This window comes from Lolium perenne, chromosome 5, assembly GCF_019359855.2.
Source record: "Lolium perenne isolate Kyuss_39 chromosome 5, Kyuss_2.0, whole genome shotgun sequence".
In the NCBI taxonomy this organism is placed as follows: Eukaryota; Viridiplantae; Streptophyta; class Magnoliopsida; order Poales; family Poaceae; genus Lolium; species Lolium perenne.
This window is the reverse complement of record NC_067248.2, coordinates 211,008,756-211,035,960: the sequence shown is the minus strand read 5'-3', so window position 1 is coordinate 211,035,960 and position 27,205 is coordinate 211,008,756. Positions and strand designations below refer to the sequence as shown.

Genomic DNA, 27,205 nt, shown 5'->3' with positions numbered 1-27,205 from the left:
AGAAGAAGAGGAGGACGAGTTGACCGAGATTGGTGTGGAGGCCTTCGCCGCCGGCGGCCGTCGCAAGGCATCAAACTATACTGAGGCCGAGGATATCATCTTGGTTCGGGCTTGGGCCTCGGTGGGGATGGATGCTTGCACCGGTACCGACCAAACCGGCAAAAGGTATTGGCAACGTATAGAGGATGCCTATTGCAAGATGAAGCCGAAGACCGGTGGGTTCGCTCCTCGTACATTCCGGTCGCTTCAAGGCCGGTGGGAGTTGATGAAGCCCTCATGTGCTCGTTGGAGTGCGGCAATGTCAAATGTGATTGATGCACCCCCTAGTGGTACCGTGGAGAGTGACTACGTGAGTATATATGCATCTTTTTACATCTACTTTGCCATGCACCTACAATGCTATGGAAGTTGAGGGATCAAGAGACCGCACCCAAAAAGGCGGCAATGGAGAGTATGGATGATAGGGCCGAGGAAGAAAGGAACGCCGACAAGCCCGAGGGAACCAAGAAGGCAAAGCTTAGGAAGAAGATGGAAGGAGATGTGTCAAGCATTAGGGACAAGATGGAGACTATGATGAAGACAAGGGAGACATTGACATTGAAGACATTTGAGACAAAGCTTCTTATCACCGACAAGAAGAAAGAGGTGAAGCTTGCACAAGTTGAAGCAAGGCGTGAAGAATCCAAGCGCAAGGCCGAAGAAAGGGCTCGCAAGGCCGACTTGGAGGAGAGGATGCTTGCAATGAAAGAAGCAAAGGCATGGAAAGAACTCATGTTGGAAGAGAAGGAGCACATGATGATGTCCAAAAAGGACATGGATGAAGACCAATTGAGGTGGTGGAAGGACTACAAGGAGGACATCGCGGCGAGGAAGAGGATGTTCCGTAGGGCCTCCTCTTCTCTTCGAGGTGACACTCCGATGAGTGGTTGTGGTGATGGCGGTGTGGAGGTCTCCACCACCGGCGCCTATGAAGGTGCTTGATGGCGCCATGGTGGAAAGGAGGAGATGGCGCCATGTTGCATTTTTTTGGTGATGGTGCCGATGAGAGGGGGGAGATGATGATTTTGTGATGTAAACTATTAAACCATGCATCTATAATCTTCATTTCCTAGTTTGTTTGGAAGACAATTGTGATGAATTGTGATGATATTTGTGTTTATGTGCAATGATATTGTGATGAGAGTTTTGAGGGTTTGAGGGTTGAGGCAAATAGTGGAACCCTCAAACCCTTAAAAGGGTTTGAGGGTTCCACTATTTGCCTCAACCCTCAAAATTTAAGGGTTTAAGGGTTCCACTAAATGCCTCCTGTTTTTCACACCTCCAACCCCTCCAATTTTGCCAATTCTCGACTCTTATAGCTATAAGGGTTTAAGGGTTCCATTAGACATGCTCTAACCATCACATATAGTATGTACTACAGTACTTAGCTTGCTAAGCCATGAATCCTGGTGCAGGTTGTTTCTTGGAACCCATGGCTTAATTACATCGACCACTGAAACCCATTCAACTTATCTAGTCTCTTTTCTAAGGAGCAAAGCTAAGAGAAAGGCTGATGATGTTATGCGAACCCAGACACAAGCTCTACACAGTTTCTGAAGGATTGCCGAGTTTACAGCGGTTCTTACGGCTCCCCTCCTCGACTACACACTAGCCTACAGGTCAGTCTCTGAAGCTGATACGGAAGCAACAGGAACAGGAAACTAGAAGGTCAATCAAGCGCGAGTTTGTCCATCACTGGTTTTACAATAGAGAAAATCATATGTACAAGCAGGTAGACCGGTGGCATGCTGACGTTGACTATCTGATCATCACCAGGGACCGGTCAATGTTCTTCGCAAGCATTGTCTCTTCTTCCGTCCAAATGCGTCCTTCGCCATTTCGGGTGCCTGCTAACAAAGAGATGAATTTACCATCACTACGAGAATCCAAGTTTTAACTTGTGCATTTCAGTAAGATAGCAGATATCGTCGAGGTGGGGAAAGTTTTGAAAGGAAATTATTCCTGGTTGGTATGAACTGAATGCAGCAATTTCTTATGAGAAAATATCCATGTCATACATCAATTCCTTACGAAAAGGGGATTAGCCCGGTTGGAAAAAATAAGTCAACTCATTTTTACTAATTCTGAGTGCCCAAACTTTAGAAAATCATGGCATATAAAGATAGACATTCATTTTCAAATTAATACAAATAATTTAAATAACTTTCTTTTGTTCCAGACTGAACAAAGTATTAGCCTCTCCATGTTAGTTTCCCAATACAAGCTAGTGGATATATATTTGGTTTTCCTAGTTTGATTAATCAAGAACTTCCACCATGTAACTCAAATATTGAAATGTATTTTAGTAAATTTCACACTTTACCCCCTACATGTGACATGGTGATAAGGAATATCTCATTAAAAAAATCTTCCTCTTTTAACTCAACATTTGGGCATTATCCTGCAATTTATCCGAATTTAGAATCATTCACAATCTAATCGTTCACAATCATTCATAATTTAAATAACTACCCTTAAATTTGATAAAATTTATTCTAATGACTAACTTAGTTCTAGAATTATAGTGAAATATTAACATGGAAAGTAGAGTCTATACTTCAGTAAGTTTTGGGCTTCCCCTGACAAAAATGAAACTCACAACTATTTATGTTACAAATGCATGTTTAGCACTCTGGCATCTACCTCAAACTTCTGACAGAAAGTGGAATATAACGATTTTTTTTTTCAAAATGGAGTGGAATATAACGAATAACACAGAATTTCTTGTGTTTTAGCAAAGTGAACGGAATACCATATTGATCTGTACACAGAAAAAGGAAACTTTGGTATCGACAAAAATACAATCAATTACCTCGTTTTTCTGCATTTCCATAATCTCTGCCTGCATGATGATAAAAAAAGTGGATTAGTACTCTGTACTCTAAAAGAGCACATACTCTTATATTCCTATTAACTGAGATGTTGGGTAGTCATCAACAATGTCTAACATATGCTAGGAGGATAGGATCAGTACAAATTACAACAATAAGAACTATGAGCATGTCACAATTATATAAAATGTTCATAAAAACAGTGCTCCATTATGCGCAAACAGATGCTAACATTCCAGATATAACCTAAAAAGGATGGGCTGAATTAGATGTAACACTTCTGAATGTGAGTCTATACCCACATGAAAATTGATAAGGGAAACTACTGCAACAATAAATTATCTAAAACATCAAAAAGATAGTAATGCAGAAGAGAGCTAATGTTCCACAATTCAGTTCAAAGATCTAAAAATGGAGGCATTATCATTTTTTTATGAGACAGATGCTGTAAAGATACATGAATAAGTCCTATAAAACAGTGGTCCACTCTGCGCAAACAGATGATACATTCTCCATATAACTGAAAGTGGATGGGGTGAACTTAGGGGCAACATTTCTCAACATGAAGTGAAATTAGGTGAGTTGCTCGAAAACAAATATGTGAAATTAAGGCTAAATAGCCTTAGCCGAGGTATTAGCGGCTATTTCTGTTTTAGCCTTTAAAGCCTCTAGCTATAGCCGCAGGCCTCGCGAAAGGCTATAGCCGGTCTATAGCCCAGCTATAGCCGGCTATTTTAAACAGAGGCGCAAACAGATGATACATTCTCCATATAACTGAAAGTGGATGGGGTGAACTTAGGGGTAACATTTCTCAACATGAAGTGACATTAGGTGAGTTGCTTGAAAACAAATATGTGAAATTAGGTGCAACACTTATGAATATGGGCCCATACCCAGCACCTAAAATTGATAAGGAAACTACCGCAAGGATAAATTATGGTGGAGCTAAAATATCAAAAAGGTTAATGCAGAATAACCTATGTTTCAGAGAAACAGAGGTTGTACCAAGATACAGAAACAAGTAATGGTACCTCAAGTCTCAGATGCCAACATGGACAAAATAAGCAAAACAGTTAACAGTGGGGTCTACAAGCTGAAACTATCCACTTCAGAGTGTCTTGCCATAAATCCTCCTTTACACAAAATGCACTAAAGTAGCACATTTAACATGCCCAGTAGCAGGGTAGTTTGAAGAAAAGTTACCTGTTTTCTCACCAGTTCCTCGTTCAAGTCCTTGAGTTTCTGAACCTCAGCTTCCAACTCCATCGTATAAGCCTGTACGGATAAGGAAATTGTTACCAAAATAGGAAACTTGAGCAGATGCTTCCTAGCTTACAAGGAAGACGGGTAACAGGGAAGCAATGAGTCAGCTTACAGACTGACCTATCTGAATGATCTTTTCATATTTTCAGTTCAACATGGCTTCATTAGGAGTAAGTACGAAATGCATGGATTTGAGTAGTACGAAATGTTAAGACCTGCTTGCGGGCGCGGGACCTCGCCGCAGACTCCCTGTTCTTGATCATCCTCCTCTGCCTCCTCTCCACGACCTTCTCGACGCCGCCGCCGGTCCTTCTCCCCCTCACAATCCCCTCAAAGGAGTACGGCATTGGCTCCGACGGCGACGACAGATCCTCGCTCCCCTTGCTGCCAGAATCAGCCGGGTTGACCGCAGTCTGCACAGGAAGGGCGCCGCCGCCTCCCATACCCACTGCCCTCGGCATGAGCCCATTGCCCAAACCCAGATCCCCCATGGCGACCGGCGGGAATCCCAGCGGCACCGCGCCGGCGTCGTTGGCGCCCGGGAAGTTGCCGTAGAATGAATTGACGGCTTTGGGGGCAACAGGGACCGGGCGCGGCTGCTGCATGGGCGGGGGCGGCAGAGGGGCCGGAGCGGTGGGGATCTCCCGCACGACGCCGGCTTTGACCAAGAACTCCTCCAGGGTCATCTCCCCGAGCGTGGCCTGCCGATGGGGCTGCGGCTCGGCCCCGTCCGCCGCCACCCCCGGGAGCGTGTCGTCGCGCACGAGGTTGCGCCACACCTCGTCGACGGTCTTGGCGCTGAGGGTGCGGGGCAGGGTGAGCGAGCCCTGGCGCTGCAGCGACGACGCGCCCGCGTCTTGGCCTGGGCCCGCGGCGGAGGCGGAGGCGGAAGCCATGGCCTGGCTCTCCTCGGCGGTCCAGATGCTCCGGAGCAGCTCGTCCATGTTCATGGAGCTGAAGTCCTTGCCGAGGCCGCTGCCACCCGCACCGCCGGCGCCCCCGCCGAGCGTGCTCTGGAACTCCTCGAACGTCAGCGAGTAGACCGACCCCTGCCTCGTCAGCGGCGTCGACCCGTCCGCCGCCGGCCTGCGGTCCGATGAGGAGCCGCCGTTGTTGTTGCTCCTGAAGTCCATGATCCCGTCACCACCTAGCATCAAACGCGCGCGCGCGCACGGACAGGGACAGCGGGGGAGAATTCGCAGCAAATTAAGGTCCTGAAATCGCAGCGAGTCACATGCGTTTCTTGGAAAGGCTGGAGGTATAGAGGAGAGTGGTGGGTGAGAGGCAAGGCGAGAGTGAGACTTGGCGACGACGACGACAAGTTTGGGTGAAATGTGGGTAGCGGCGCGGCGCGGCGCAGAGGATCCTGGTCGTGGAGGGCAGCCGCAGTGGAGCGGGCGGGAGTGCTCAGGCCCGGTGGTTAAACGTGGCGGGCTCTCGAAGCGCAGACTACCTCGACGGAGACCGGAGGGCCAACCAGACCTCAACGCGTGGAGGCGCCGGCTCCGTTAGTTACTTCCATGGCGGCCTCCGGACAAAAATATCCCCGCACGGTGGCCAGGGCGGCTCATCAGTCTGACTCTGTGGGGGCCGACGCCCAGTACCCCCGATGCTGTGGCTTTCGGTGGGGTGGTGGTTGGTGTCTCCCTTCACCATGGGCCGACCTGCCGGGTCCTGTGCAGCAAGCATTGCACAATTTTGTTCTTCCCAAAGTTGAGCTTTTTCAGTTAAAAAAACACCTCCAAATTTGACACATTTTCTTACAAACACCAAACCAATTAACATATCCATGGACATGAAGGAAACTTAGTGATTGTTCATTAATATAGATTCAAAGCACAAGTTTGTGAAATATCTTGCATACTCGATCGGCTTCGTGGATCACACGGTTCCGATCGGGGAGATAAAGTCATACTAGAAGGCACTCATCGGCCCCAAGTCTCAACTCTTCTCATTTTTTTATTGCTAGAATAAAAGCATCATGGTTCACGTGCCGGCCTCCTCGGTGCGGGCGGTTGGCCCCTTTATGGCTACTTTGCGTAAGCGGACCTTTGGCTTGGCGAGGAAAATACGGCCGGTCCGTTACTGTTTTCTTTCGTAGATGAGTGATGTATGTACTTTGGAACGTCTCGGAGGAACGATTAGATAGACATATCTCCAATGCGCAAAGCGACATTGTCGTGAGGTGGCATCTTCGCCTCTCGACAATACTGGTGAGCAGGCCGCTCCCGGGATAACGTTTTGGGAGTAATCTCATGTGAACTCTAGGAGCTTCTTTCATCTAGTTACCTTAAAAAGGCAATCGCAAACTGTAATAACGTTTTCACTTATAGTTATTTTCCCCCACCCGAGAATTCAGGTGTGTTTTGAGTTGGTGAGAATAGACTTTGACCAATAATTACTCAACTAACATGTGATTTCCCTAATATAAAATTAGAACAATAAGTATGTTCGAATATGAGTATAATAGCATCAAATTTATGTCACCTAAATCAGATATGAATAATGTAATTAATATTCTAGGTATTGTCTTCAATAATCAAAATGCACATTATAATTTGGGATGGATGGAATGTTCCTACATAACATGGAAATAATACAAACCTTATAATTTTCCAATAAGAACTGAGTATAAGACCGATTTAGCTGATAGATGTTTGATATATCTACATTTTCCCTAATTAATAGACCAACAAATTAACCCTTGGTGTTTGTTAAAAATAATACTCCCTCCATTTTTATATATAAGGATACCACATATTTCGAGGTGAAACTCTAAATAATAATTTGGCCAACAGAATATGAGTTATATGTTACCAAAAGTATACCATTGAATTCATATTTGAAGGATGTTTCCAACACTATGTTTTTGATGTCATATATCTTATATTTTATTGGTCAAAATATTAGTCAAAGTTTGTCCTGAAATGCGTTGTAGCCTTATATGTTAAAACGGATGGAGCAACTCTTATTTTTTTCACCTTGTAGTTGCATGTGATGGAATCAATTTAACTAATAATTTTCCCAATGCATGGATAACTGACATGGTGATGGCATGTCGATCGATCATGTATGGGTTAACTTTAGTTGGCGATATGAGTATATGTTCTCATGTACAATCACACATCAAATGTAGTTCCACCGAACATAATCTACAAATTTGAAAAGGTAGCTGAGTTGATAATCTATGAATCTGGTGAGAGACAGTACTGTTCTGTTAAATGTATTGTCCACATCGTCCTCAAGAAAAACTATGTCAAGTCAACAGTGACTCTGAGGTGTTTGCACATGTGGTTAGACTTATTGCACTGGATGGATGACGCAGGTCGTGCTGGTGTCACCATGATTTCCATGGCATGACAACCTCCTCTTGATCTCCTGGGCCCTGTTCTGAAACAAATCGTGAGACCTCCAGCCCATTTCCATGTTATTTCCCAATCAACAATCACATCCCAATGCCCTCTCTACGCACTCGTAAACTCGATCCATGCAAGTGGGTCGATTAATCGGTCCCGTTCGAGTAGGACCGTCACACCGTGGATTTTGGAAACAAAAGCCAAAAGAAGGAGAGAGATTGATTGTAAGAGAGATGTCCATCCACATGATCGAGGTGCTAAATCACACGTTCCACATGTCTCATGTGAGATATCTTTTGTCTTGTCTCTTCGATGTTTGCCACTCCAAGTTAAAACCTTTGATTACTTATTAGCAGCACTGCGTTATTTGATTGTTTGCATCGAGACGGACGTTGTGAACTTTGTTACTCCGTTTTTGTTTTGTTTTGTAAAAGGCTTAAGGCCATATATTATCTGAAACTAGCCCCACAAAAACATCCTTACAGAAAGAAAAGAAATAAAACACAACTCCTTGAAAGTTTCAGCACCATCTTCCTCCTATGTCTTTCGAAAGTGCATCACGAGCACAGTTCGATACCGCCTCTAGGCCTCCAGCCTAGCAAAGCTCATGTTAGAGAAAGCTTGAAAAAAAACCATGTGCTTGTAGAAGCAACGGATGAGAAGTCGTCAAGGTAGATCAAAAGATGCCGGCGACCATGATATCGAGAGATCGGTAGCCCGAGAAAGCTAGTATAGAGAAGGGCCGAAAGATAATCCCAACTTCGGCCAAACAGAGATGGGAGACACTATACTCATAAGTTTGATGACGAAGCCGTACATGGCTGAGCTTCCTCAGCCGAAGGCGCAACTTTTTTGTAATAACGAAGGCACAACTTGAGGACACTGATACGGTGTGACATCATGTCCTTCACCAAACATCGGTGTTGTTGATAGACACTTGTCACGCCATGCCTAATACCTAACGAATGACTCCAAACTCCTAGACCGTCAACTCTCCTCCAAGGAACACACCAATCTAGGGGCAGACTGAAGGACATTGATTTATTCTCATCGTAGCGATACCCCTACAACTGAGGTGAAAAAGATTAAGCCCCTACGGGGACTGGTTATCCAATTTGAGGTTCCCCACCCTCCAGCCGGCGTAGCGACCGACAGAGAGCAGGGGAACCAACGGAGGTGGAGCTGGCAACCGAGGGTAGGAGCTAGGTCGCGTTATACCACCTCGTATGGGATCCCTAGGGAAATGTTTGCTACTTTATTAATTTTTTGTCATGACTCCTGAGGTAATGTCATCAACCGTGAGGTCGTTTGGAAATTGCACTATCTTTTTTTGAAATGGAGAGTATGCCCTAGTCTCTGCATCGATCGATGCATAAATCTTTTTATTATTTTACTTAACAAATGTTTAAAAAATCATACATCAAAAAAGCCGAAGCCATCACGCAACACCTATAAACCCGAGAATGGGTGAAGATAATGGCAACATGGCTTTATACCTAAGGATGACAACGGTAGGACATGGCTAGAGTAGACCAATATCATATCCATACACATATAGTTAATAAGTACAAAATTCTACTCATGCCAGTACCCATGGGTATGAAACCTTACACAGATCAAATTCCCGACGAGTACTCGTACATATTGGGTACCCGCGGACCGATCAAATAGTACACATGTTACTCAATATCAATTTTATCCGCGAGTAACATAGGCGCATGGGGAGAGTGTGGGCACACGTTTTTACCCATGGATTATATGCAAACTCTACCTGACAAGTCATGGATAGAGCCATGTACTCCTAGGTATACCCATACCCTACCCATTTGTTATAAATTTTTCATCTGACGTGTCTTCTCCGTTAACTTATGAATTAGAGCATGATATTTTGATTTTCAAATTTTAATAATTCTCGGCTTAGCCTAGTGGTTGGGGTCGCAGTGGCGCACTCCAAAGACCGGAGTTCGTTTCCTGTCAGGGACGAATTTCGGAATTGTCACGCCAAGTCCCGCTTCTACTATATCAAAAAGTGTCTAGTTTCTCCTAGACACGGTTTCAATATTAAATTTATAGATATGACATTTGATACAAATATCAATAATTTCAACTCAATATCAACTCAATAACGTGTAGTTGAGAATTATTAAAATTTGGAAATCACATCATGTTCTAATTCATAAGTTAACGGAGAAGACATGTCAGATGACAAATTTATAATAAATGGGTAGGGTATGGGTATACCTAGAAGTACATGGCTATATCCATGACTTGTCAGGTAGAGTTCTCATACAATCCATGGGTAAAAACGTGTGCCCACGCTCTCCCCATGCGCCTATGTTACTCGCAGATAAAATTGACATCCTTACTTATACCCTGAAAACCCCCATCAACTAGGAGACATGAACATCCAATATCCCAAGAAACCCTCTAGACAAAATGGGAGCACTCATCTGGTGTAGAAGACTCTTCGCGAGCACCCCATTCACACGCTACAGAAGCCATCACTGCCATCTAAGTGCTGAGCAATCTTCAGGATAAATATTCGCAGAATTTTCATTGTTCCTGCAGTCGACACCACCATGACGCTAGACAACACCCGCCTCCTGCGTGAGTCTATCATGACACGTCCATCACGGAGACCCCGTTTCACCATCTCACTGAGTCTCTCTGTTGTCCACAAGGTAAGACGTACACCGACTCTACCTCTTGCCCCCATCTTCCAGCAACTGCTTCAAAAATAATGCCCTCATGAGAGAAAGCGACATCGAACGCGTCACCATCATCCAATTCGGGAGTCCCAAATCTAGGTTTTCATCCAGAAGACCATTTCTGGAGCGGCAATGCCTTCAACAAGAGGGACAATGCATAGACACTGACATATATAGCCTGCCATGCCATGAATAGACTCAGGGCTCCGTTTTCAAAGTTGTGCCTCCTCTTTCCGCCACTAATCGACGAACCGGATCGGGCCGGACCCAGCCGACGAGCATGATCAAGGCCCCTTCATAGAGGCAATGACCTCCACGATCCCAGTCATCGCTGGAACTGGTGTCGTTCTATCCTACTAATTTGCAAGATAGAACATCATGGCATCCCCTCTCCTATCTCATATCTTATGGGCCATATGTGTCTCCTTTAGTGGAACTGGAGTAGATCAATATCTAGTATCATTTTCCAGCTAAGTAAGAGCAAGAAGCGCTTAGCATTTCCCTAAAAGTATCAAGTATACATTGAACACCATCACATATTTACTTGAAACTGAAGTGACAAAACTTTTAGATTGATGATTCACAATAATATCTTGCTATCAACAAGAATGACACCTCTCAGTGAAAAATTAATCCATATTAGGAAAGACACACATGATACAAGCACCCTACTAGTTGCCCATGCAATGGTTGGTTTCACATGACACTAGTGGAAAACAGGCCTAATGTCGCGGGTCGTATGACCCTTTTGTCGCGGGCGGCCAGCCGCGACAAAGGCGCGACAAAAGGTCCCCCTTTTGTCGCGGGTCGCTTACCCGCGACATAAGGTCCACCACGTGGCAGCCGCGGGGCGCGCAGGGGACAGGCCCTTTTGTCGCGGACGGTATTACCACCCGCGACAAAAGGCCCTCTACGTGGCGGGCGCACAACGCTGCTGCTTTAGGGTTTGAGAGGTGCAGCACCCCCCCCCCCCCGCCACCGACCGCCTGTTATTTCATTTTTTTCATTCGAAAATAAAAGTTGGATATATTTGTACGCTACTAGAAGTGGTACACGTTCATTCATTATATATATATAGATCGATCAAACAAATATTGGAAGCAAAAGTCGATTCCCCTTACATGTAGATTCCCCTTACATATATATATATACATTTAGCTCACGATCGACAAGCGATACTAACGACCGTCTATTTGGAGGTAGAGCATCTATTTGGACTAAACAAGCCTTTGTTTTTTAGTACTTCTCTAACCAAAAGTCCCGCCAGTTCCTCCGCAATTCCTAGTAGGTATTCCTTTGGTTGGAGTCTGTCCCGCATGTAGTCCACCTATATACGAAAATGAGATGAGTATGACTATATCAATCTTGATAACGAAATATTGACGATAATAAATAAAGTTATGAGTGTTATTGCTTACGTTGAATTTATTTTTGTTCCGCTTCTCAGTGGTTAACATGCGAATGGACTCGCAAACGTAGTATCCACATAGATTTGTCCCTTGTGGCTGCTGAGTGCACGGTACAGGAGTAAATGTTAGCTTCTCTCGCCTGTGTACCATCCCGACGATGTCTCTTGAAAGCGGTCCAAGCCCCCGCTGTGCAAAAGAATGATTGAATGAGTGGATAATTAATTGATATCTCACGAAAGATATAGCGCGGCGATGAAGGAAATTACACTTGGAGCAACTTCTGCAAGTCGCTGAACCCGTCCACGCCTCTACTCAGTGGGTCTCTTACTTCAACTATTCCCTTATCAGGTTGAATGTCTAGTAGAATCCAGTGGAATCTGCACATGTTATGTATATACGTCAGGAATTACACTTAACATCGAGTAAGAAAAATTGAATGTGCATAAAAGATCATTAAGACTCTCACTCGTAGTTGTAAGGAAACAATATTGAATCACAGAAATATTGCTCCCCCAAAAACCTTAGTAGGTTTCCCCCCGTATCTTCGCGGTTATGCTTTACCGTTTGAACATGTATTTTATCTGGGTCAATAAACCCAATATTGATAATATTATTACTTTTGCATTCACTGATCTTCAGTCTGCATAATAGAGAACACATAAGATATAATGAGTATATGCAATGAGAACGAACATGAACTGAATGAAAATGAACTTATATGTAGTTAACAACTTACAAGCAATAGCAACTCATGAGAGATTTGTCGAGGGCTTCTAAATTGAATAACTGCCAGAGTTCATTCATCTCAATATGGATCTCCTCCTTTCGGTAGTAATATTCCCATGGTATAGTCGCCAAGATGTACATTATGTTCTCCTTGCATGCATCAACGTACCACTGATGCAAATTCCGCATATGTGTTGGCAGTTTATGCAGCTGCTCTGTGCTGACCAAATGGCTCGTCCAGGTACGCAAGATTGTTGGGATCCACTGTTATCATACCGTACTTATCGTCAATATGTATACCGCTGAGCTTCACCCATTTGCACCGAAACAAAGGGACCTTAAAAGTGGGACCATAGTCAAGTTCCCATATCTACTCTATGTATCCATAATATGTAGTGGTCTGCCCATTCTCGTCTTTTGCATCGAAGCGGACACCGCTGTTTTGGTTGGTGCTCTTTTTATCTTGGTCGATCGTGTAAAATGTATTCCCATTTATCTCGTACCCTTGGAATGTACATATGTTTGAAGATGGTAACCTGGCCAACAAGTACAGCTGCTCCACAACAGATGGGTCATTAATGAGATGTCTTTGCAACCAACTGCCGAAGGTATTCATGTGTTGACGTGTAATCAAGGACTCGGGCTGGCCGGGGTTTATTTCTCGTAAAGCATTCTTATGTTTCTCGATGTACGGAGCCACCAAGATGGAATTGTATAGAACTGTGTAGTGTGCTTGATTGAAAGAAATCTTGTCCCTGCACACCGTTGCTTTCCTTCCTAGTGTGCCTTTTCCAAATCAGCCTCCCTCATACCGAGATTCAGAACACCAATCGGCTTAAGGTCGTGAAGAAAGTCAACACAAAACTCAATGACCTCCTCGCTCCGTAGCCCTTTGAGATACTTCCTTCCGGCCTAGCTCGGTTATGAACATATTTCTTTAAGACTCCCATGAACCTCTCGAAGGGGAACATATTGTGTAGAAATACAGGACCGAGAATTCTAATCTCTTCAACTAGGTGAACGAGGAGGTGCGTCATAATATTGAAGAAGGATGGTGGGAACAACAACTCGAAGCTGACAAGACATTCGACCATATCTTCCTGTAATCCTGACAAAGTTTCTGGATCCATTACCTTCTGAGAAATTGCGTTGAGGAATGCACATATCTTCACAATGGCTAGTCGAACATTTTCTGGTAGAAGTCCCCTCAATGCAACCGGAAGCAATTGTGTCATAAGCACGTGACAGTCATGGGACTTCAGGTTCTGGAATTTTTTCTCCTTCATATTTACTATCCCCTTTATATTCGACGAGAAACCAGATGGAACCTTGATACTGAATAGGGCTTCAAAAAAGATCTCCTTCTCTTGTTTGGTAAGAGCGTAGCTGGCAGTCCCTACAAACTGCCCTGGATGATTGCCGTTTCGTCCTTTATGACGTTCCTGGTCCTCCCGTGCTTCTGGTGTATCTTTTGTCTTTCCATACACGCCCAGAAAACCTAGAATATTCACACAAAGATTCTTGGTCAGGTGCATCACGTCGATTGCAGAGCGAACTTCCAGGACTTTCCAATATTCTAGCTCCCAAAAAATAGATTTCTCCTTCCACATGGGCGCGTGTCCGTCAGCGTCTTTCGGAACAGGTCGACTGCCTGGACCCTTTCCAAAGATAACATTTAAATCCTTGACCATGTCAAATATATCAGCACCACTACGGGGGATAGGCTGCGGACGGCGGTCTGCCTCGCCATCGAAATGCTTGCCTTTTTTCCTTAAGGGATGCTTGCGCGGAAGGAAACGACGATTGAACGGGTACACAACTTTTCTGCTTTTTTCCAAATATTTACTTTCAGTCTCATCTAAACAATGTGTGCATGCATTGTATCCTTTGTTCGTCTGTCCTGAAATGTTACTGAGAGCAGGCCAATCATTGATGGTTACGAATAGCAACGCTCGTAGGTCAAATTCTTGCTCGGTGTGCTCATCCCACACACGTACACCTGGTTTGGCCCACAACTCCAAAAGTTCATCGACTAATGGCCTTAGGTACACATCAATGTCGTTGCCCGGTTGCTTTGGGCCTTGGATAAGCACTGGCATCATAATGAACTTCCGCTTCATGCACAACCAAGGAGGAAGGTTGTAGATACATAGAGTCACGGGCCAGGTCTTTGGATCGCAGCTCTGCTCCCCAAAAGGATTCATGCCATCTGTACTTAGACCAAAGTATAAGTTCCTTGTCTCACCTGCAAAATCCGGGAACTCTCTCCCGATGTTTCTCCACTGCCGACCATCAGCGGGGTGCCACAACATCGCGTCTTTCTTACGTTCTTCCATGTGCCATCGCAACAACTTGGCATGCTCTTTGTTTCTGAACAAACGTTTCAACCGTGGTATTATGGGAGCATACCACATCACCTTCGCAGGAACCCTCTTCCTGGGTGGCTCGCCCTCAACATCACCAGGGTCATCTTTTCTGATCTTATACCGCAATGCACCGCATATCGGACATTTATTTAAATTCTCGTACTTCTCACCGCGGTAGAGGATACAGTCATTAATGCATGCATGTATCTTCTGCACATCTAATCCTAGAGGGCAGACAAGCTTCTTTGCTTCATATGTACTGATGGGCAATTCGTTATTTCTTGGAAACAACTTCTTTAATATTGTCATCAATTTCTCAAATCCCGAGTCAGTCACACCGACCTCTGCCTTCCATTTCAGCAATTCCAATATGCTACCCAGCTTTCTATGTCCATCTTCACAACCTGGGTACAACAATTTGTGGTGGTCCTCTAACATCTTGTCGAACTGCAACCTCTCCTTATCCGTGGCACAGTCTCTTCTTGCATCAGAAATGGCCCGACGAAGATCATCGTCAACAGGATCATCTGATGCCTGTTCTTCACCTCCTTCTTCTTCATTGTCGTCCATTGCGGTATCATCGCATTCAGAGAACATAGATCGGTACTGGTCATCGTTATCTTCTTCTTCATCGCCGTCTTCCATCATAACCCCTTCTTCTCCGTGCTTGGTCCAAACTTTATAGCTGGACATGAATCCAAACCGAAGCAGGTGGCTCTTAATGTCTCTTGAGCAACAGTAATCCTTCTCATTCTTACATTTCAGACATGGACAACACATAAAACCTTGCTTCGACTTGTTGGCCTCGACCACAAGCAGGAAAGAATTCACGCCCTCTCTGAAAGCGGGAGCACATCGGTTACCGTACATCCATGGATGACTCATCTGCATCATAAGTGTATCAGATGCAATCACCTTGCTAAAATTAGTATTGTACGGACTATGTATATACGAGAAAATAGTTGCTAACCTTTTAGGATCAAAAAGAGAAGAAATCTTAACAAATAAAATCAAGTGGCATCCCTCACAAGCATTCCATCAAACACCTCTTGTGCACATCAAGAAAAAATGAGCTAGCATACACCTCCACCTTTCACCACCAAGAAAAAAATGTAGGGGGAGGTGGGGGGGGGGGCTGGCTGCGTGTATATATAGGCATGGACCTTTTGTCGCGGGCCGTATTACGACCCGCGACAAAAGGGGTGCTGGCAGGAGGCGCCAGAGCACAGACCCCTTTTGTCGCGGGTTGTGATACGGCCCGCGACAAAAGGGCGCGATAAAAGGCCCGGCTCGCTCCAAATGGTTTCGGGACGACGTGGCCAGGCCATTTGTCGCGGGTGCAGGCGCGCCCGCGACAAAAGGCTCCCACGAAAGCCCTGTTTTCCACTAGTGTGATCCTCCTTTTGTGATTGCTTAAAATCATGGTTTTGAGGAAACACCATAGAACTTAGCAAGATAAGATTTTGTCCTTGGGCATATGTAGTGTTGTAGTGCATTCATCACTACTTTCTCCATTCAGATGTCACGGCTTCATTCTCCATATAAAAAAAAATCACTAACGCAAACAAACATACAACATGCACATTCTCATTTTATTTGTAAATATATGTAAATAATTTATGTATTAACATGTTTCATTCCTAACCAATAGTTTTTAAGTGCATGTTAATAGGAATTTCTGAAATTTAATACTCCTCTGAATATTATGTTACAAAATCATGGGAATGTCATTTAGCATGACAAAGTCAGAATTGTAGCTTGTCAACTGATATGTCATTTACTACCAGAAGATAATCCCACTTCATGAGACACATAAAGTCGAACTTCGAGTTGAATGAGATTGTAAGTTTGTTAAGCTATTGATAGGCTAACCTCTCAGATCGAGGATGGTTAGGATTATTTTTTCGAACCAAGGTTACACCACACAAGTGTGGACTATTCTTGGTCTAGTATCATGAAGTGGGGGACGATGTTCTTGCCGATATCAAGAATTTTGTGATGGCTTTGTCAATCTTTAAGCTCCATGATTCTGATCTTTTCTAGGCGATGTGCGAGGTTGTGGTTCGTGAGTGCGTATACAGACATTATATGCGATGTTTAAAAAAAACAAAATGCATGTGATGAATTTGGTTGCAAGAGCGAATAAAACTCGTAACGCCCACCAATAAGAGGGCCGACGGTTGGAGCATAGGTGATATGAGCCGTTGTTTGAACCATTCAAAAACAGCATTTTGAAGTTTAAAAAAAAAAATCCGAGCAAACATTTTAGATGTAGAAAATAAAGTAATCTACCACTGAAAAAATCTCAACTTGAATACACCGTATTTTGGGATGCACAAAAATAAAATAAAAAAACTAACATCTAAAGTAGTGAACAGTGTAGGATTTCAAACCTCCAAATTCAGTCAGATTTTATCGATTTTGTTAAACCTAGAGTAGTGAACACATAATTATTTTTGTCTAGATTTTTTTAGAATTTTTAGTACTTCAAAATCATGTGTTAAAATTTTGAAAAGTAAAGGGGGCTCCAATAACATCTAATAAAAAATAGACCAAGATCATGTGTTAGGCCAGCACGTGTAGAGAGGCACGACAGGACAACAAATTGGTCATTTCAAAGTATCTTATCCAAGCCGGCAAAGGGTCCACAAGATATTGTAGATTATAGCATCCAAAGTCCAAACGCGTGGAAAAGGTGTACGATCGTGTGCACCATAACATTCATAATGATCCCCTCGATAATAAATAACATTCAGAATGATCCGCTACGCTAACCACCTAGATCAAAAGAAAAAGAGCAAAGTGACCATTAAACCAAAAGTTCAGTTCGATTTAGTACCGCGGATGGAGCCATGGAGCAATGACCCCTAAAAGGCCTGCATGATGCACAGATGTTGGCTAATATTTTGGCCAGGCAAATATAGTACAGGTTTCAATAGGATTCTTGGTCGAAGGAAGGATTCTAGCTCTGTTAACTTTGGACATGTCGTGCGACCATGCATAATTTCCGGATTAAAGCTGATTAGTTTTGGGAGATACAAAGAACACTCCTACTCAGTATGCAGTGCCAAACTACCGACACACTTATCGCTGTTGTTTCGTACTTAGTAAATAGGAGAAATATTCACCATATGTTGTAGCGTCTAATAAGAAACAAAATGCGTGAGTGGCAACGCATGGAATTATGATAAAAAAATAATTGGTAAAATCTATTAATCATCATCAACACAATTACAAGCAATTCTAAAATTTAAAAAAAATTATAAATAGGTTTTTGGACCACCTAGCGATAACTACAAACACTAGCGCGAGCCGAAAGCGAGTCGCCGTCCTCGCCCCTCCATCACGAGAGTCAGATAAAGTTTATCATAGTAGAGCTTGTTGTCGTAGATAAACAGGAAGTCGTCGTGGCCAGGCCTCAAAGAACCAAGCAACAGTAACCATCGCCAATAATGACAACTATAGATCGAAAGAAACTGACCTCAAACACAACAATGAACACCGTAGCTAGGATCCTAGGAGATCCGTCGTACACACGACTTCACACGACTTCTACCAACGCTAGATACACCACCAGAGCGGGGATGGGGCGAGGAGAATCTTATTTTAACTTCAACATGTAGCCGTCATCTCACCATCCCCGAAAAACAGTGAAAACAACCTAACCAAAAAATGAGAACCCTCCCGCCAGCGAGAGGTTGTGGTCCACCACACCTCCAAGGCTCCAAGACCACCGGAGACGAAGCATACGGACGACATCGCCGACGAGGTATGTGTTTTACTATGGCCGCCTGCTAGTCGCCTTCTCCTGGCCTCAACATAACGGTTTAGAAATATTCACCATATGTTGTAGCGTCTAATAAGAAACAAAATGCGTGAGTGGCAACGCATGGAATTATGATAAAAAAAATAATTGGTAAAATCTATTAATCATCATCAACACAATTACAAGCAATTCTAAAATTTAAAAAAATTATAAATAGGTCTTTGGACCACCTAGCGATAACTACAAACACTAGCGCGAGCCGAAAGCGAGCCGCCGTCCTCGCCCCTCCATCACGAGAGTCAGATAAAGTTTATCATAGTAGAGCTTGTTGTAGTAGATAAACAGGAAGTCGTCGTGGCCAGGCCTCAAAGAACCAAGCAACAGTAACCATCGCCAATGATGACAGCTATAGATCGAAACTGACCTCAAACACAACAATGAACACCGTAGCTAGGATCCTAGGAGATCCGTCGTACACACAACTTCACACGACTTCTACCAACGCTAGATACACCACCAGAGCGGGGATGGGGCGAGGAGAATCTTATTTTAACTTCAACATGTAGCCGTCATCTCACCATCCCCGAAAAACAGTGAAAACAACGTAACCAAAAAATGAGAACCCTCCCGCCAGCGAGAGGTTGTGGTCCACCACACCTCCAAGGCTCCAAGACCACCGGAGACGAAGCATACGGACGACATCGCCGACGAGGTATGTGCTTTACTATGGCCGCCTGCTAGTCGCCTTCTCCTGGCCTCAACATAACGGTTTAATAATCTCATTTAGCAGGATTTTTTTTTGTTTTACAGGATTTTGAAAAGCAAGAATAGGAAAAACATAAGATCATGAAGGCATATGCCATATTAGAGCATCTCTAACAGAGCCTGTAAATCCCGCCGGAACTGAATTTTTCCGACGGATTTACGAGTTTGGGTCGAATGTGGCACAGAACGGAGCCCGAATCGGTGGGCCGGCCCGTAAAAGTAGTTCGGGGGCCCGAGAAACTGCACGGCCGCCCCGTATTAAAAGGGGCCGCGGAGGGGAGTTCGGTTCGCAAACCCTACTCCTCTCCGCCGCTGCCGCCTTGCTCCGCCAGCTCCGACGAGAAATTCTCGCGTCGGTAGCGCCGCCCGTCGAGCTCCAGATGGCTAGCCGCAGAAGCTCCTCTAGGGGAGGAGGAAGTTTGGGCAGCGGGGACTCGCCGCCACGTCCACCCGTATTCCGCACGGAGGAGGAGCGGCGCAAATGGGTCCGCTCGGAGGGCGCGCGCAAGCGCAACGCCCGCCGGTGGACCAACTGGGAGCTCACGCCCCCGGGGAAGCTTGCAAGGTACGCGAACGGAGGCAAGGGGTCGTCCTCCAGCGGTTCGCGCCGCCCCCTCGCCTTCCTGTGTACGACACTTCGTCCGACGAGGAGGAGGCGGTCGTCGCGCAGCCGGCGAGGACCCTCTTGTCCGCCGGTGACTACGTCCACGAGGAGGAGGAGGAGGAGGAGGAGGAGGCGGTCGTCGCGCAGGTGGCAGCCGTGTCTGACACGGAGGCGCGAGCACGCTGGCACCGCGAGGAGGCCGACGCCATCCCAGGTCTGCGAATACGAGGCAGCGCGCCGAGAGGAACGCGTCCTCCGCGTGAAGCTGGAGATCGTCGAGCTCGACACGCAGTAGGAGCTCGACGCGTCCGCCGCCTCGCCTTCGACCGCCACCACCTCCACCGCCGCGCGTAGAGGCCCCCGGGGCCGAATTTTGGGCAGAATTAGCTCGCGCTGCTTCAGATAGTAGTTTATTTAGGTTATTAGTTCGAATTATGTAAAGTTTGGTGCTCAACTGAGCAACAACTATCATCTATATGTGTTCATCGATGAATTCTCCCGTGAGAATTTTAATTTCGTGTTTTCAGTTCCTATTTTACGTTTCTGTTCTGCGCGACTACCAAAATTGAACGAACTAAGGTTTTTGGGAGATTGAATTTCACTTTTTCGATTTTTACTTTTTCGGGCTCTACTAGAAATGCTCTTAGATCCTATGGGTGTGTTTGGTAGCTCGGTCCAACTCACAAAATCTCATCTCAACACAAACTGCGTGCAAAATAGCTCCAATTCTACAACCTAGACATGCTCTATGCAGACATTCTAAAGAAATGGAATCATCTAAAATCGCCATGAAACCCCAGTTCAGAGGAAGCCCTACTATTGCCGAAGCAAACGTCGTATTTCATGTTGGCTACATCAAGTTACTCGCAATCAATCAATTCGCAGAGCACGAGAAACGGAAATGGCGTGACATCATATGGTAACTTGTCAGTAAAAAGTATCAGGTTTGCACGTGAGTTTTTACATTGCTTTCGATCTATGGTGAGGGACACGATACAGGCCCAGGAGAGAACCTCACTTGTACGACACTTTTTATCCGAACGCTTGCTTTCTATCTGAACGTTGGAAAGCTGCAAACATGACGAAATCCACCTTATCTAGTCCACTTTTTTGTTCTACTGATGAAGCATCTGTACCTGCGAATCTGAGTGATCTTGCGGTCTCACCAACAACCAGAAGGCGCCGGCGAAATATTGAGCCAAAACAACATTTAAAACCAGGCAACCTACTGTTGCTGAAAGTAAAGACACAAGAGGGGGCAACAATTCTAGCAAATAAAACAGTACATGCTCTACGGTGGTGTACATTCATCCCACCCAACATATCTCCCAAACGAGTACTGCATACACTGCATTACACCTGAAGCACTACACCAAAAGCAGAAACAACACCTTCCTAGCTACAAGGGCACAAGGCCTGAAGCACAGGCACGCAATGGCTAGCAACTACTACACAAGGCTAGCAAGGGCCTAATGATAGAGGAGGTCTCTACCATTATGCTAACCGCTAGCTGGGCGTGGCATCAAAGCGGGCACATGGGATGAAGCAGAAGTATCCCGCTCCTTTCCTCGGTGGCTCCATTTTCTCTTGTCCCCTTGGCAGATTCCAAACATATACTGTAGCAAATCCATATCTTGACAACCCATGCACGCACGGTCCCCTCAGATCTGCAGCGGCATATTCTGAAAACGCCACGGGGTTCAGTCTACAGCTGATGGAAGGATGGTTTGAATTCTGCAACTACGCCGAACCTCCTTGCTCAAGGTCTGACTTCGGTCCTGATCCCTGAACAAAATGAAGTGTTGTGTGTCAAGAGCTAAAGCATGGCATTTGTGGTGCTTGATTTTACGTTGTCTAACTTTGTTGTGAAATTGAACTGGAGTAGCAGACAGGTAATACAGAATCAGAAAGTTGTTACCCACCAGCAGATTAACGAAAAGTACAGGGGTGATATATGCCAGTATCTGAGGCACTTTCCGTCAAAAGCATGTCGAGATAAGATGTACACCAAAACGTTTATATTAAGGAACACAGGAAGCACACACCAGTTCATGTAAGAATGACACCATAGGTTCCTAAGTCTGAAATGTCACAACACTAATCATCGCTTATTTATAAAAAAGCGTAAAATATTTTTAGGCAATTTACAAGCTTGACTACAATACTGTGATGTACAGGTTACTGTGCTTTCCCAACCAGAAGCGATTGGGCCACTTGCTTAACTTTGTTGTGAAATTGAACTGGAGTAGCAGAAAGGTAATGCAGAATCAGAGAGTTGTTAAGCACCAGCAGATTATCGGAAAGTACAGGAGTGATGTATGCCAGTATCTGAGACACGTTTCCTCAAAAGCATTCGGAGAAAAGATGTATTCCACACACAACAGTTCATGTAAGAATGACACCATAGGTTCCTAAGTCTGAAATGTCATAACACTAATAATCGCTTATTTATTGACAGTGTAGAAGATTTTAGCCAATTTACAAGGTCGACTATAATAAATACTCTGATGTACAGGTTACAGTGTTACCTCAACATGAGGTGATTGGGCCACTTGCTTTAAATAATTTCTGAACAATTATATTCTTAGAGGATCTACAGAAGTGACTAACCTATGGAACATGTTGCAGGAAGTTCCATTACAATCTTAGAAATTTGATGGATCATGTATTCATGTGCGATCATAAAAAATTATCGACACGATAAATTTGGTGATATAATTATCATTTATCTGCAAACATCATTGGGGCATATAGCTAAACTGGTTTTCCTGGACGATACTGAAAAGCCGGTATTGTCAATGTCATGGTTTTGTATTATTCTGCCTGATGTAACAGAAAGAGCACAGTATAGATGCTACTCACTTGTGGACATCTAGAATATTCATCAACATAGATAACATGTAATAAAGACGGCCGTATGCATCGATTGATGCAGAGGCTGGGGCATAGCCTCCATTTCGAAAAAAAGATAACATGTACGTCAGGTATCATTGTGCAACTTACTCAGCAGTGGGATCCATGATACTAGAAAGTATGGCAAGTGAAGCAGCCACTCAGAGATCTGATCTGGCCATTCTTTGTAGCATGTGATGTCTTTTTGACCTTCCTGGAAAGTCGTTCATCTTGGCTTGCTGTTGCTTCATCACGCATCCCTTGTGCTTTTCTTTGAGCAGACCTCAGGGTGCTCAAAATCCTCTCCAGAGAAGATGACCGTTTCTTCTCGAGTTTCATCTGGGACAATGAAAATGTGGATGCAATCATTTATCGAAGGTCAATTAGAAAGAAATTGAGGGTATCAAAACAATGAATCACCTTGCAGAAAATAATGCAAAAACCAATGCCATTGCGAGCGTTAAATACAGATATGCAGTATCTTTAGCCAAAAAATAACATGAGACAACACAGATAGGGATGTTAAAGTTCATACAGGGTCCAAATTTAGGCCAAAAAAAATAAATCAATGAGCTATTTACTTGGGCTGCTAGAGAAGTATGCTTGATAATGCTCCACAAATAAACACTCATGGAAGACTACCTGACAAAGAATGGCTGAAAGCAACAGCTCTCCCAACAAGATGACTGATGCACTGTCTAATCAGTTTGGATACTTGCCTGCACTAAGCAGTTAATCTCCTCGAAAATGTTTCTCATATGCTTATTACGATCAAGTAAGAGGATGCCAATCCTACAATGAGCCAGATTTTATCCTTTTCGGTGCCTAAGCTTGCTTAGTTCACTATTTGGATCCTGTGATCCTACGTATAATATACATAACTTAGTGATATAGTATTTTTAAATAAAGATCTTACTTCTTACATAGGAAAACAGATAAAAAGAGAGCAAAGCACATACCACTAATTTCTGAATTGCAGCCTCAGCTTTGGCTTTTTGAAGATTCTCCCAAGCAGCAATTTTTGCTTCTTCTTTCTCAACCCTTTTAACAATGTATAGAGTGGTCAGCATTTCATGGAATAAATTTACATTGCAGATTATTTAATGACAATAAAAGATTTGGATGTTTGCACAACATAATATGCTATATATTATCAGAAGTTAAACCTGAAGTAGTACTTTATGAAGTAGTTCAAAATAATAAAGGTATGGCTGACCAAAGAAGCAGCATTTATCGTAAGCATTGGTCCCTTACTTTGATATGTACGCTGCTTCAGTTGATTTCCACGAAGGAGATTTAGAATCCACCATCTTTTTATTCCACTCTAATATATTTGCTGCATTCTTGTTAGAGGCTGGTGTTACATGTTTCTTGGACCATCTGGTGAGAGTCACTCGGTCATCCATCTGCACGTCCCTGATCTCAACATCAGAGAAACGGCTCTCCCTCTCTCTGGCTTGTTGCATCGAGAATGAGCGGGCAAATGAAGGTCTAGCACTGGGCGAAGAGGACCTACTTAGCTCTGGGCTAGTTTGAGTTGCAGTATCCTTCCTTGAAACTGTAGGGATAATAATGGAGGCTGAATCTTCTATAGACTCAATTTGTTCGTCTGATATGAAACAAACAAAAGCATTAGTTACATATTTACTTAATTTTCATTACATACTACTAACTATATGACTAACTTTGTATTATATTCACATAAAAAAGTGCTAAAATTATGATAAATTATCAAGATACTAAATGCCCAAAACTACTAATTACAACTAGCTTTATAATTTTGATGCATCAGCAAAGAAGGACAATAAGTTCAAACAAAGGGTTTGTATTCTGCACATTGATATATTCGATCCATATTAATTGACTCCACTTTGTTAAGATTCATATCTAGTTAAGTTTTTAGACTACATGCATACGTATCTAGACAAAATGGAGTCAGTTATTTGGGATCGGAGGGAGTACGATAATTCAACACCAAGCAATGGATTAAAAAATACGGACAGCAATTTTCGAACTACCTTGTGTAGATTCTTGGGTGGTAGGCAATGAAGCAGATGAGTCAACTGCAGTATCTAGTCGCCGGCGCACCCTGGTAGACTGGATAGCAGGAGACCCGCTGTTTGCTAGAGAAGACCTGCCAACAATGCCAATACTGAATTCATCACCAGGTGTTCCGCTTGTTCTCTTCCCAACATTACTTTTCCCCCCACAATAATGTTCAGGTATCAGTACTCCCGCCAAGAAAGGTGAGTTTGCTGTCAAATGCCCAACTCTCCCGCTGTCAAACAATGACACAGATGAAGACACCGACGAATACTGCCCACCAAGTCTTCCAGGAGGTCCTAGAGGGCCACTTTTGGCCTTGGGTCGCCGAGCATGGGGCACCGCCGAGGTCTTGGCAAGCGCATCGGTGGAGTTCGGACTGAAGATCCACCTCTCCGCGTCCTCCCATTTCGAGGGCAGTGTCCTCCCGTTGTTGAAAGGAAATGCCATGCTGGTGGCTGGGTACCTCCTGTTGTTGTTACCTTTTGAAGGAAGGGGCACTCTCTCCGAGCTCCACCCCTTTTGGTACCCCAAGACGGATGAACGGTGCCGGCGGGGATAGCTTGGTGTGCCGGGGCTAGGAAACACACCTGAGCTGACGTGTGACGGCAGGAGTCCCTTGCTTACGAACCCCGCGCGCCCAACCACAAAGCCTGGAGAGAAGGGGGTTCCGTTGAACCCCGGACTGCCGAAGTCGAGCGAGGCTGGCCGCTGCTTCAGCGCCTTCCTAGTACCGTGCAGGAAAACAGCCTCTGTCGGACATTGTCGTTGGCTCTGGCATTCTGCCGAACAGCACACAAGCACATGAAGTTAACAACCTGATATACTACCATCTAATCCATTGCGAAATGCAAAAATTCATGCTACCTTGGATGGCTCCGTCTGCCGGAGTGTTGGCTGGTTCTTGCCTTGCTTGCGCCCACTCTTCCTTCGCCCCACACTGCACCTCCTCGTCGCCGTCGTCGAACGCTGCAGAAGCTTGAGAGAACACAAACTCCCTTCAATTTAAATTTAAGGGCTGTAAAGCTGAGGTCCAGCGGAGCAAGAACCACCGGTAAGAATACAAAGTGTGAGCTGTGACATGTGTGCTCACCGTTGGAGGATGAAGTGGCGGCCAGCCCGTCGTCTGTCTCCAGATCTGTGTCCATGTCGCCATCCGCGCGCACGAACCCGGCCAAAGGCTGCAGCCAACCATGATCCACCTTAGCCCCCCTCACTGGCTGATTAAAAAGTAAATATTCGTAAAGCGATGAGAGGGGGTGGTGGAGAGCGCAGAGGGAGAATCCGATCCATGGTGGGTGCCCCCCATTTCCTCCTGCTGCCTTGCTAGCGATGCGAGATTCAAGATGGCGATCATGGCGCCTGTCCTCAAGCTCAGAGTCAGAGGAGCCTCGGGCCCTTTCTCGGTCACTAGATTTACTGGTGTTAACTGTAATCGTGTTTGCTCTGGGTTTTACTTTACCATCGCACGCACTAAGCATCCACTTTCTGGAAAGGCTGTGGTCACCTGAGGCAAGCGCGCCATGGGGCGGAATATCTAGCTAGCTTAGATAGATCTGCGTGGCGCCATGGTCGTGACTGCCAGCATGCCACCGCTCGACACTCGTAGCATGTACCGGAGATTCCCTCAAATGCTAGTCGATCGAAACGGGATCGACGGAGAAGGTAGCAATGGAGGAGAGGACCGGGACGAACCGAGTCGCAGCCGAAGGAGCCGTTGCCGCTGCTCCCGCCGCCGCCCGTCGAGCTGGCCGAGTAGCCGTCGTCCGCCTCCGCTCCCCACCGCCGCCGCCTGCGCCGCCGCGATGTCCTCTCCGAAGCCGACGCCATCTCCTCCTCCTCCTCCATCACGACCCGGAACCCGAGCTCGCAATCACCACCACCCCGCATTTTGTCCCCCGCGAAACAAGAATCCCACTCCTACGGTACCTCGTCACTGAGTTTGCTCTGCTCCCATCAATCGTCGGTGTCCATTAAAAGCGGCGGGTATGGAAGCGTGAGAAGTTTGTCGTTTTGGGTAGACGTGGCGCGGTGGTTTGGGACGTGGTGGTGCGTCCGGCATCTCGAGGGGAGGAGCCGACGCGACGGGACGGAACGCGAGGCGAGGCGAGGCAACGTGAGCTGAGCTCAAGAAACGTGCGCGCGGCGCTGAAACCAACGGACAGTTTAGCTTCGGCGCTCCCGTCCATGTCGGTGTCTTGTTTCTTCTGCCGCGCGGCGCAGGGGGAACATCACCTGCTCCACCCACCTCTGCTGTCGTCGCCACTCGTTCCTGAACAGAGAACGGCAGTCTCGTCAGGGCATCTTCAACGGAGGACACAAATCGTTAAAACCGACGTCCATTACGTGTCTAGGGTATCTTCAGCGGGTAATTATTTTCATTGAAAACCTATAATTTAAAAATACATCAAAAATCTTAAAAAATAAAAAGGACTAA

General features: G+C 45.1%; 2 protein-coding genes across 7 annotated transcripts; both read right to left on the bottom strand.

Moving 5' to 3' along the window:
• Positions 1 to 1,538: 1,538 nt before the first annotated feature.
• LOC127301826 (bZIP transcription factor TRAB1) lies at positions 1,539 to 5,538 on the bottom strand. 2 transcript variants are annotated; one of them, XM_051332105.2, is made up of 4 exons: positions 4,349 to 5,538; positions 4,074 to 4,145; positions 2,852 to 2,881; positions 1,539 to 1,889 (listed from the first exon to the last, which is right to left on the bottom strand). In XM_051332105.2, the coding sequence occupies exons 1-4, from the start codon at positions 5,285 to 5,287 to the stop codon at positions 1,809 to 1,811; spliced, it is 1,122 nt and encodes a 373-aa protein (XP_051188065.1). In that variant the 5' UTR covers positions 5,288 to 5,538; the 3' UTR covers positions 1,539 to 1,808. The 2 variants fall into 2 exon arrangements, with proteins under 2 accessions (XP_051188065.1, XP_051188067.1); XM_051332107.2 differs by having other exon boundaries at positions 1,539 to 1,886; positions 4,349 to 5,536.
• A 15,546-nt stretch (positions 5,539 to 21,084) lies between these two features.
• LOC127301824 (uncharacterized) lies at positions 21,085 to 26,854 on the bottom strand. Of its 5 annotated transcripts, none has more exons than XM_051332104.2 (8): positions 26,464 to 26,854; positions 25,862 to 25,949; positions 25,636 to 25,737; positions 24,744 to 25,550; positions 23,980 to 24,334; positions 23,685 to 23,766; positions 22,837 to 23,064; positions 21,085 to 21,618 (listed from the first exon to the last, which is right to left on the bottom strand). In XM_051332104.2, exons 1-7 carry the CDS (start codon positions 26,656 to 26,658, stop codon positions 22,858 to 22,860), a joined length of 1,836 nt encoding a protein of 611 aa, XP_051188064.1. In that variant the 5' UTR covers positions 26,659 to 26,854; the 3' UTR covers positions 21,085 to 21,618; positions 22,837 to 22,857. The 5 variants fall into 5 exon arrangements, with proteins under 5 accessions (XP_051188064.1, XP_051188063.1, XP_071676388.1 ...); XM_051332103.2 differs by having other exon boundaries at positions 25,636 to 25,746; positions 26,464 to 26,853; XM_071820287.1 differs by having other exon boundaries at positions 25,636 to 25,766; positions 26,464 to 26,624.
• Positions 26,855 to 27,205: the final 351 nt, after the last annotated feature.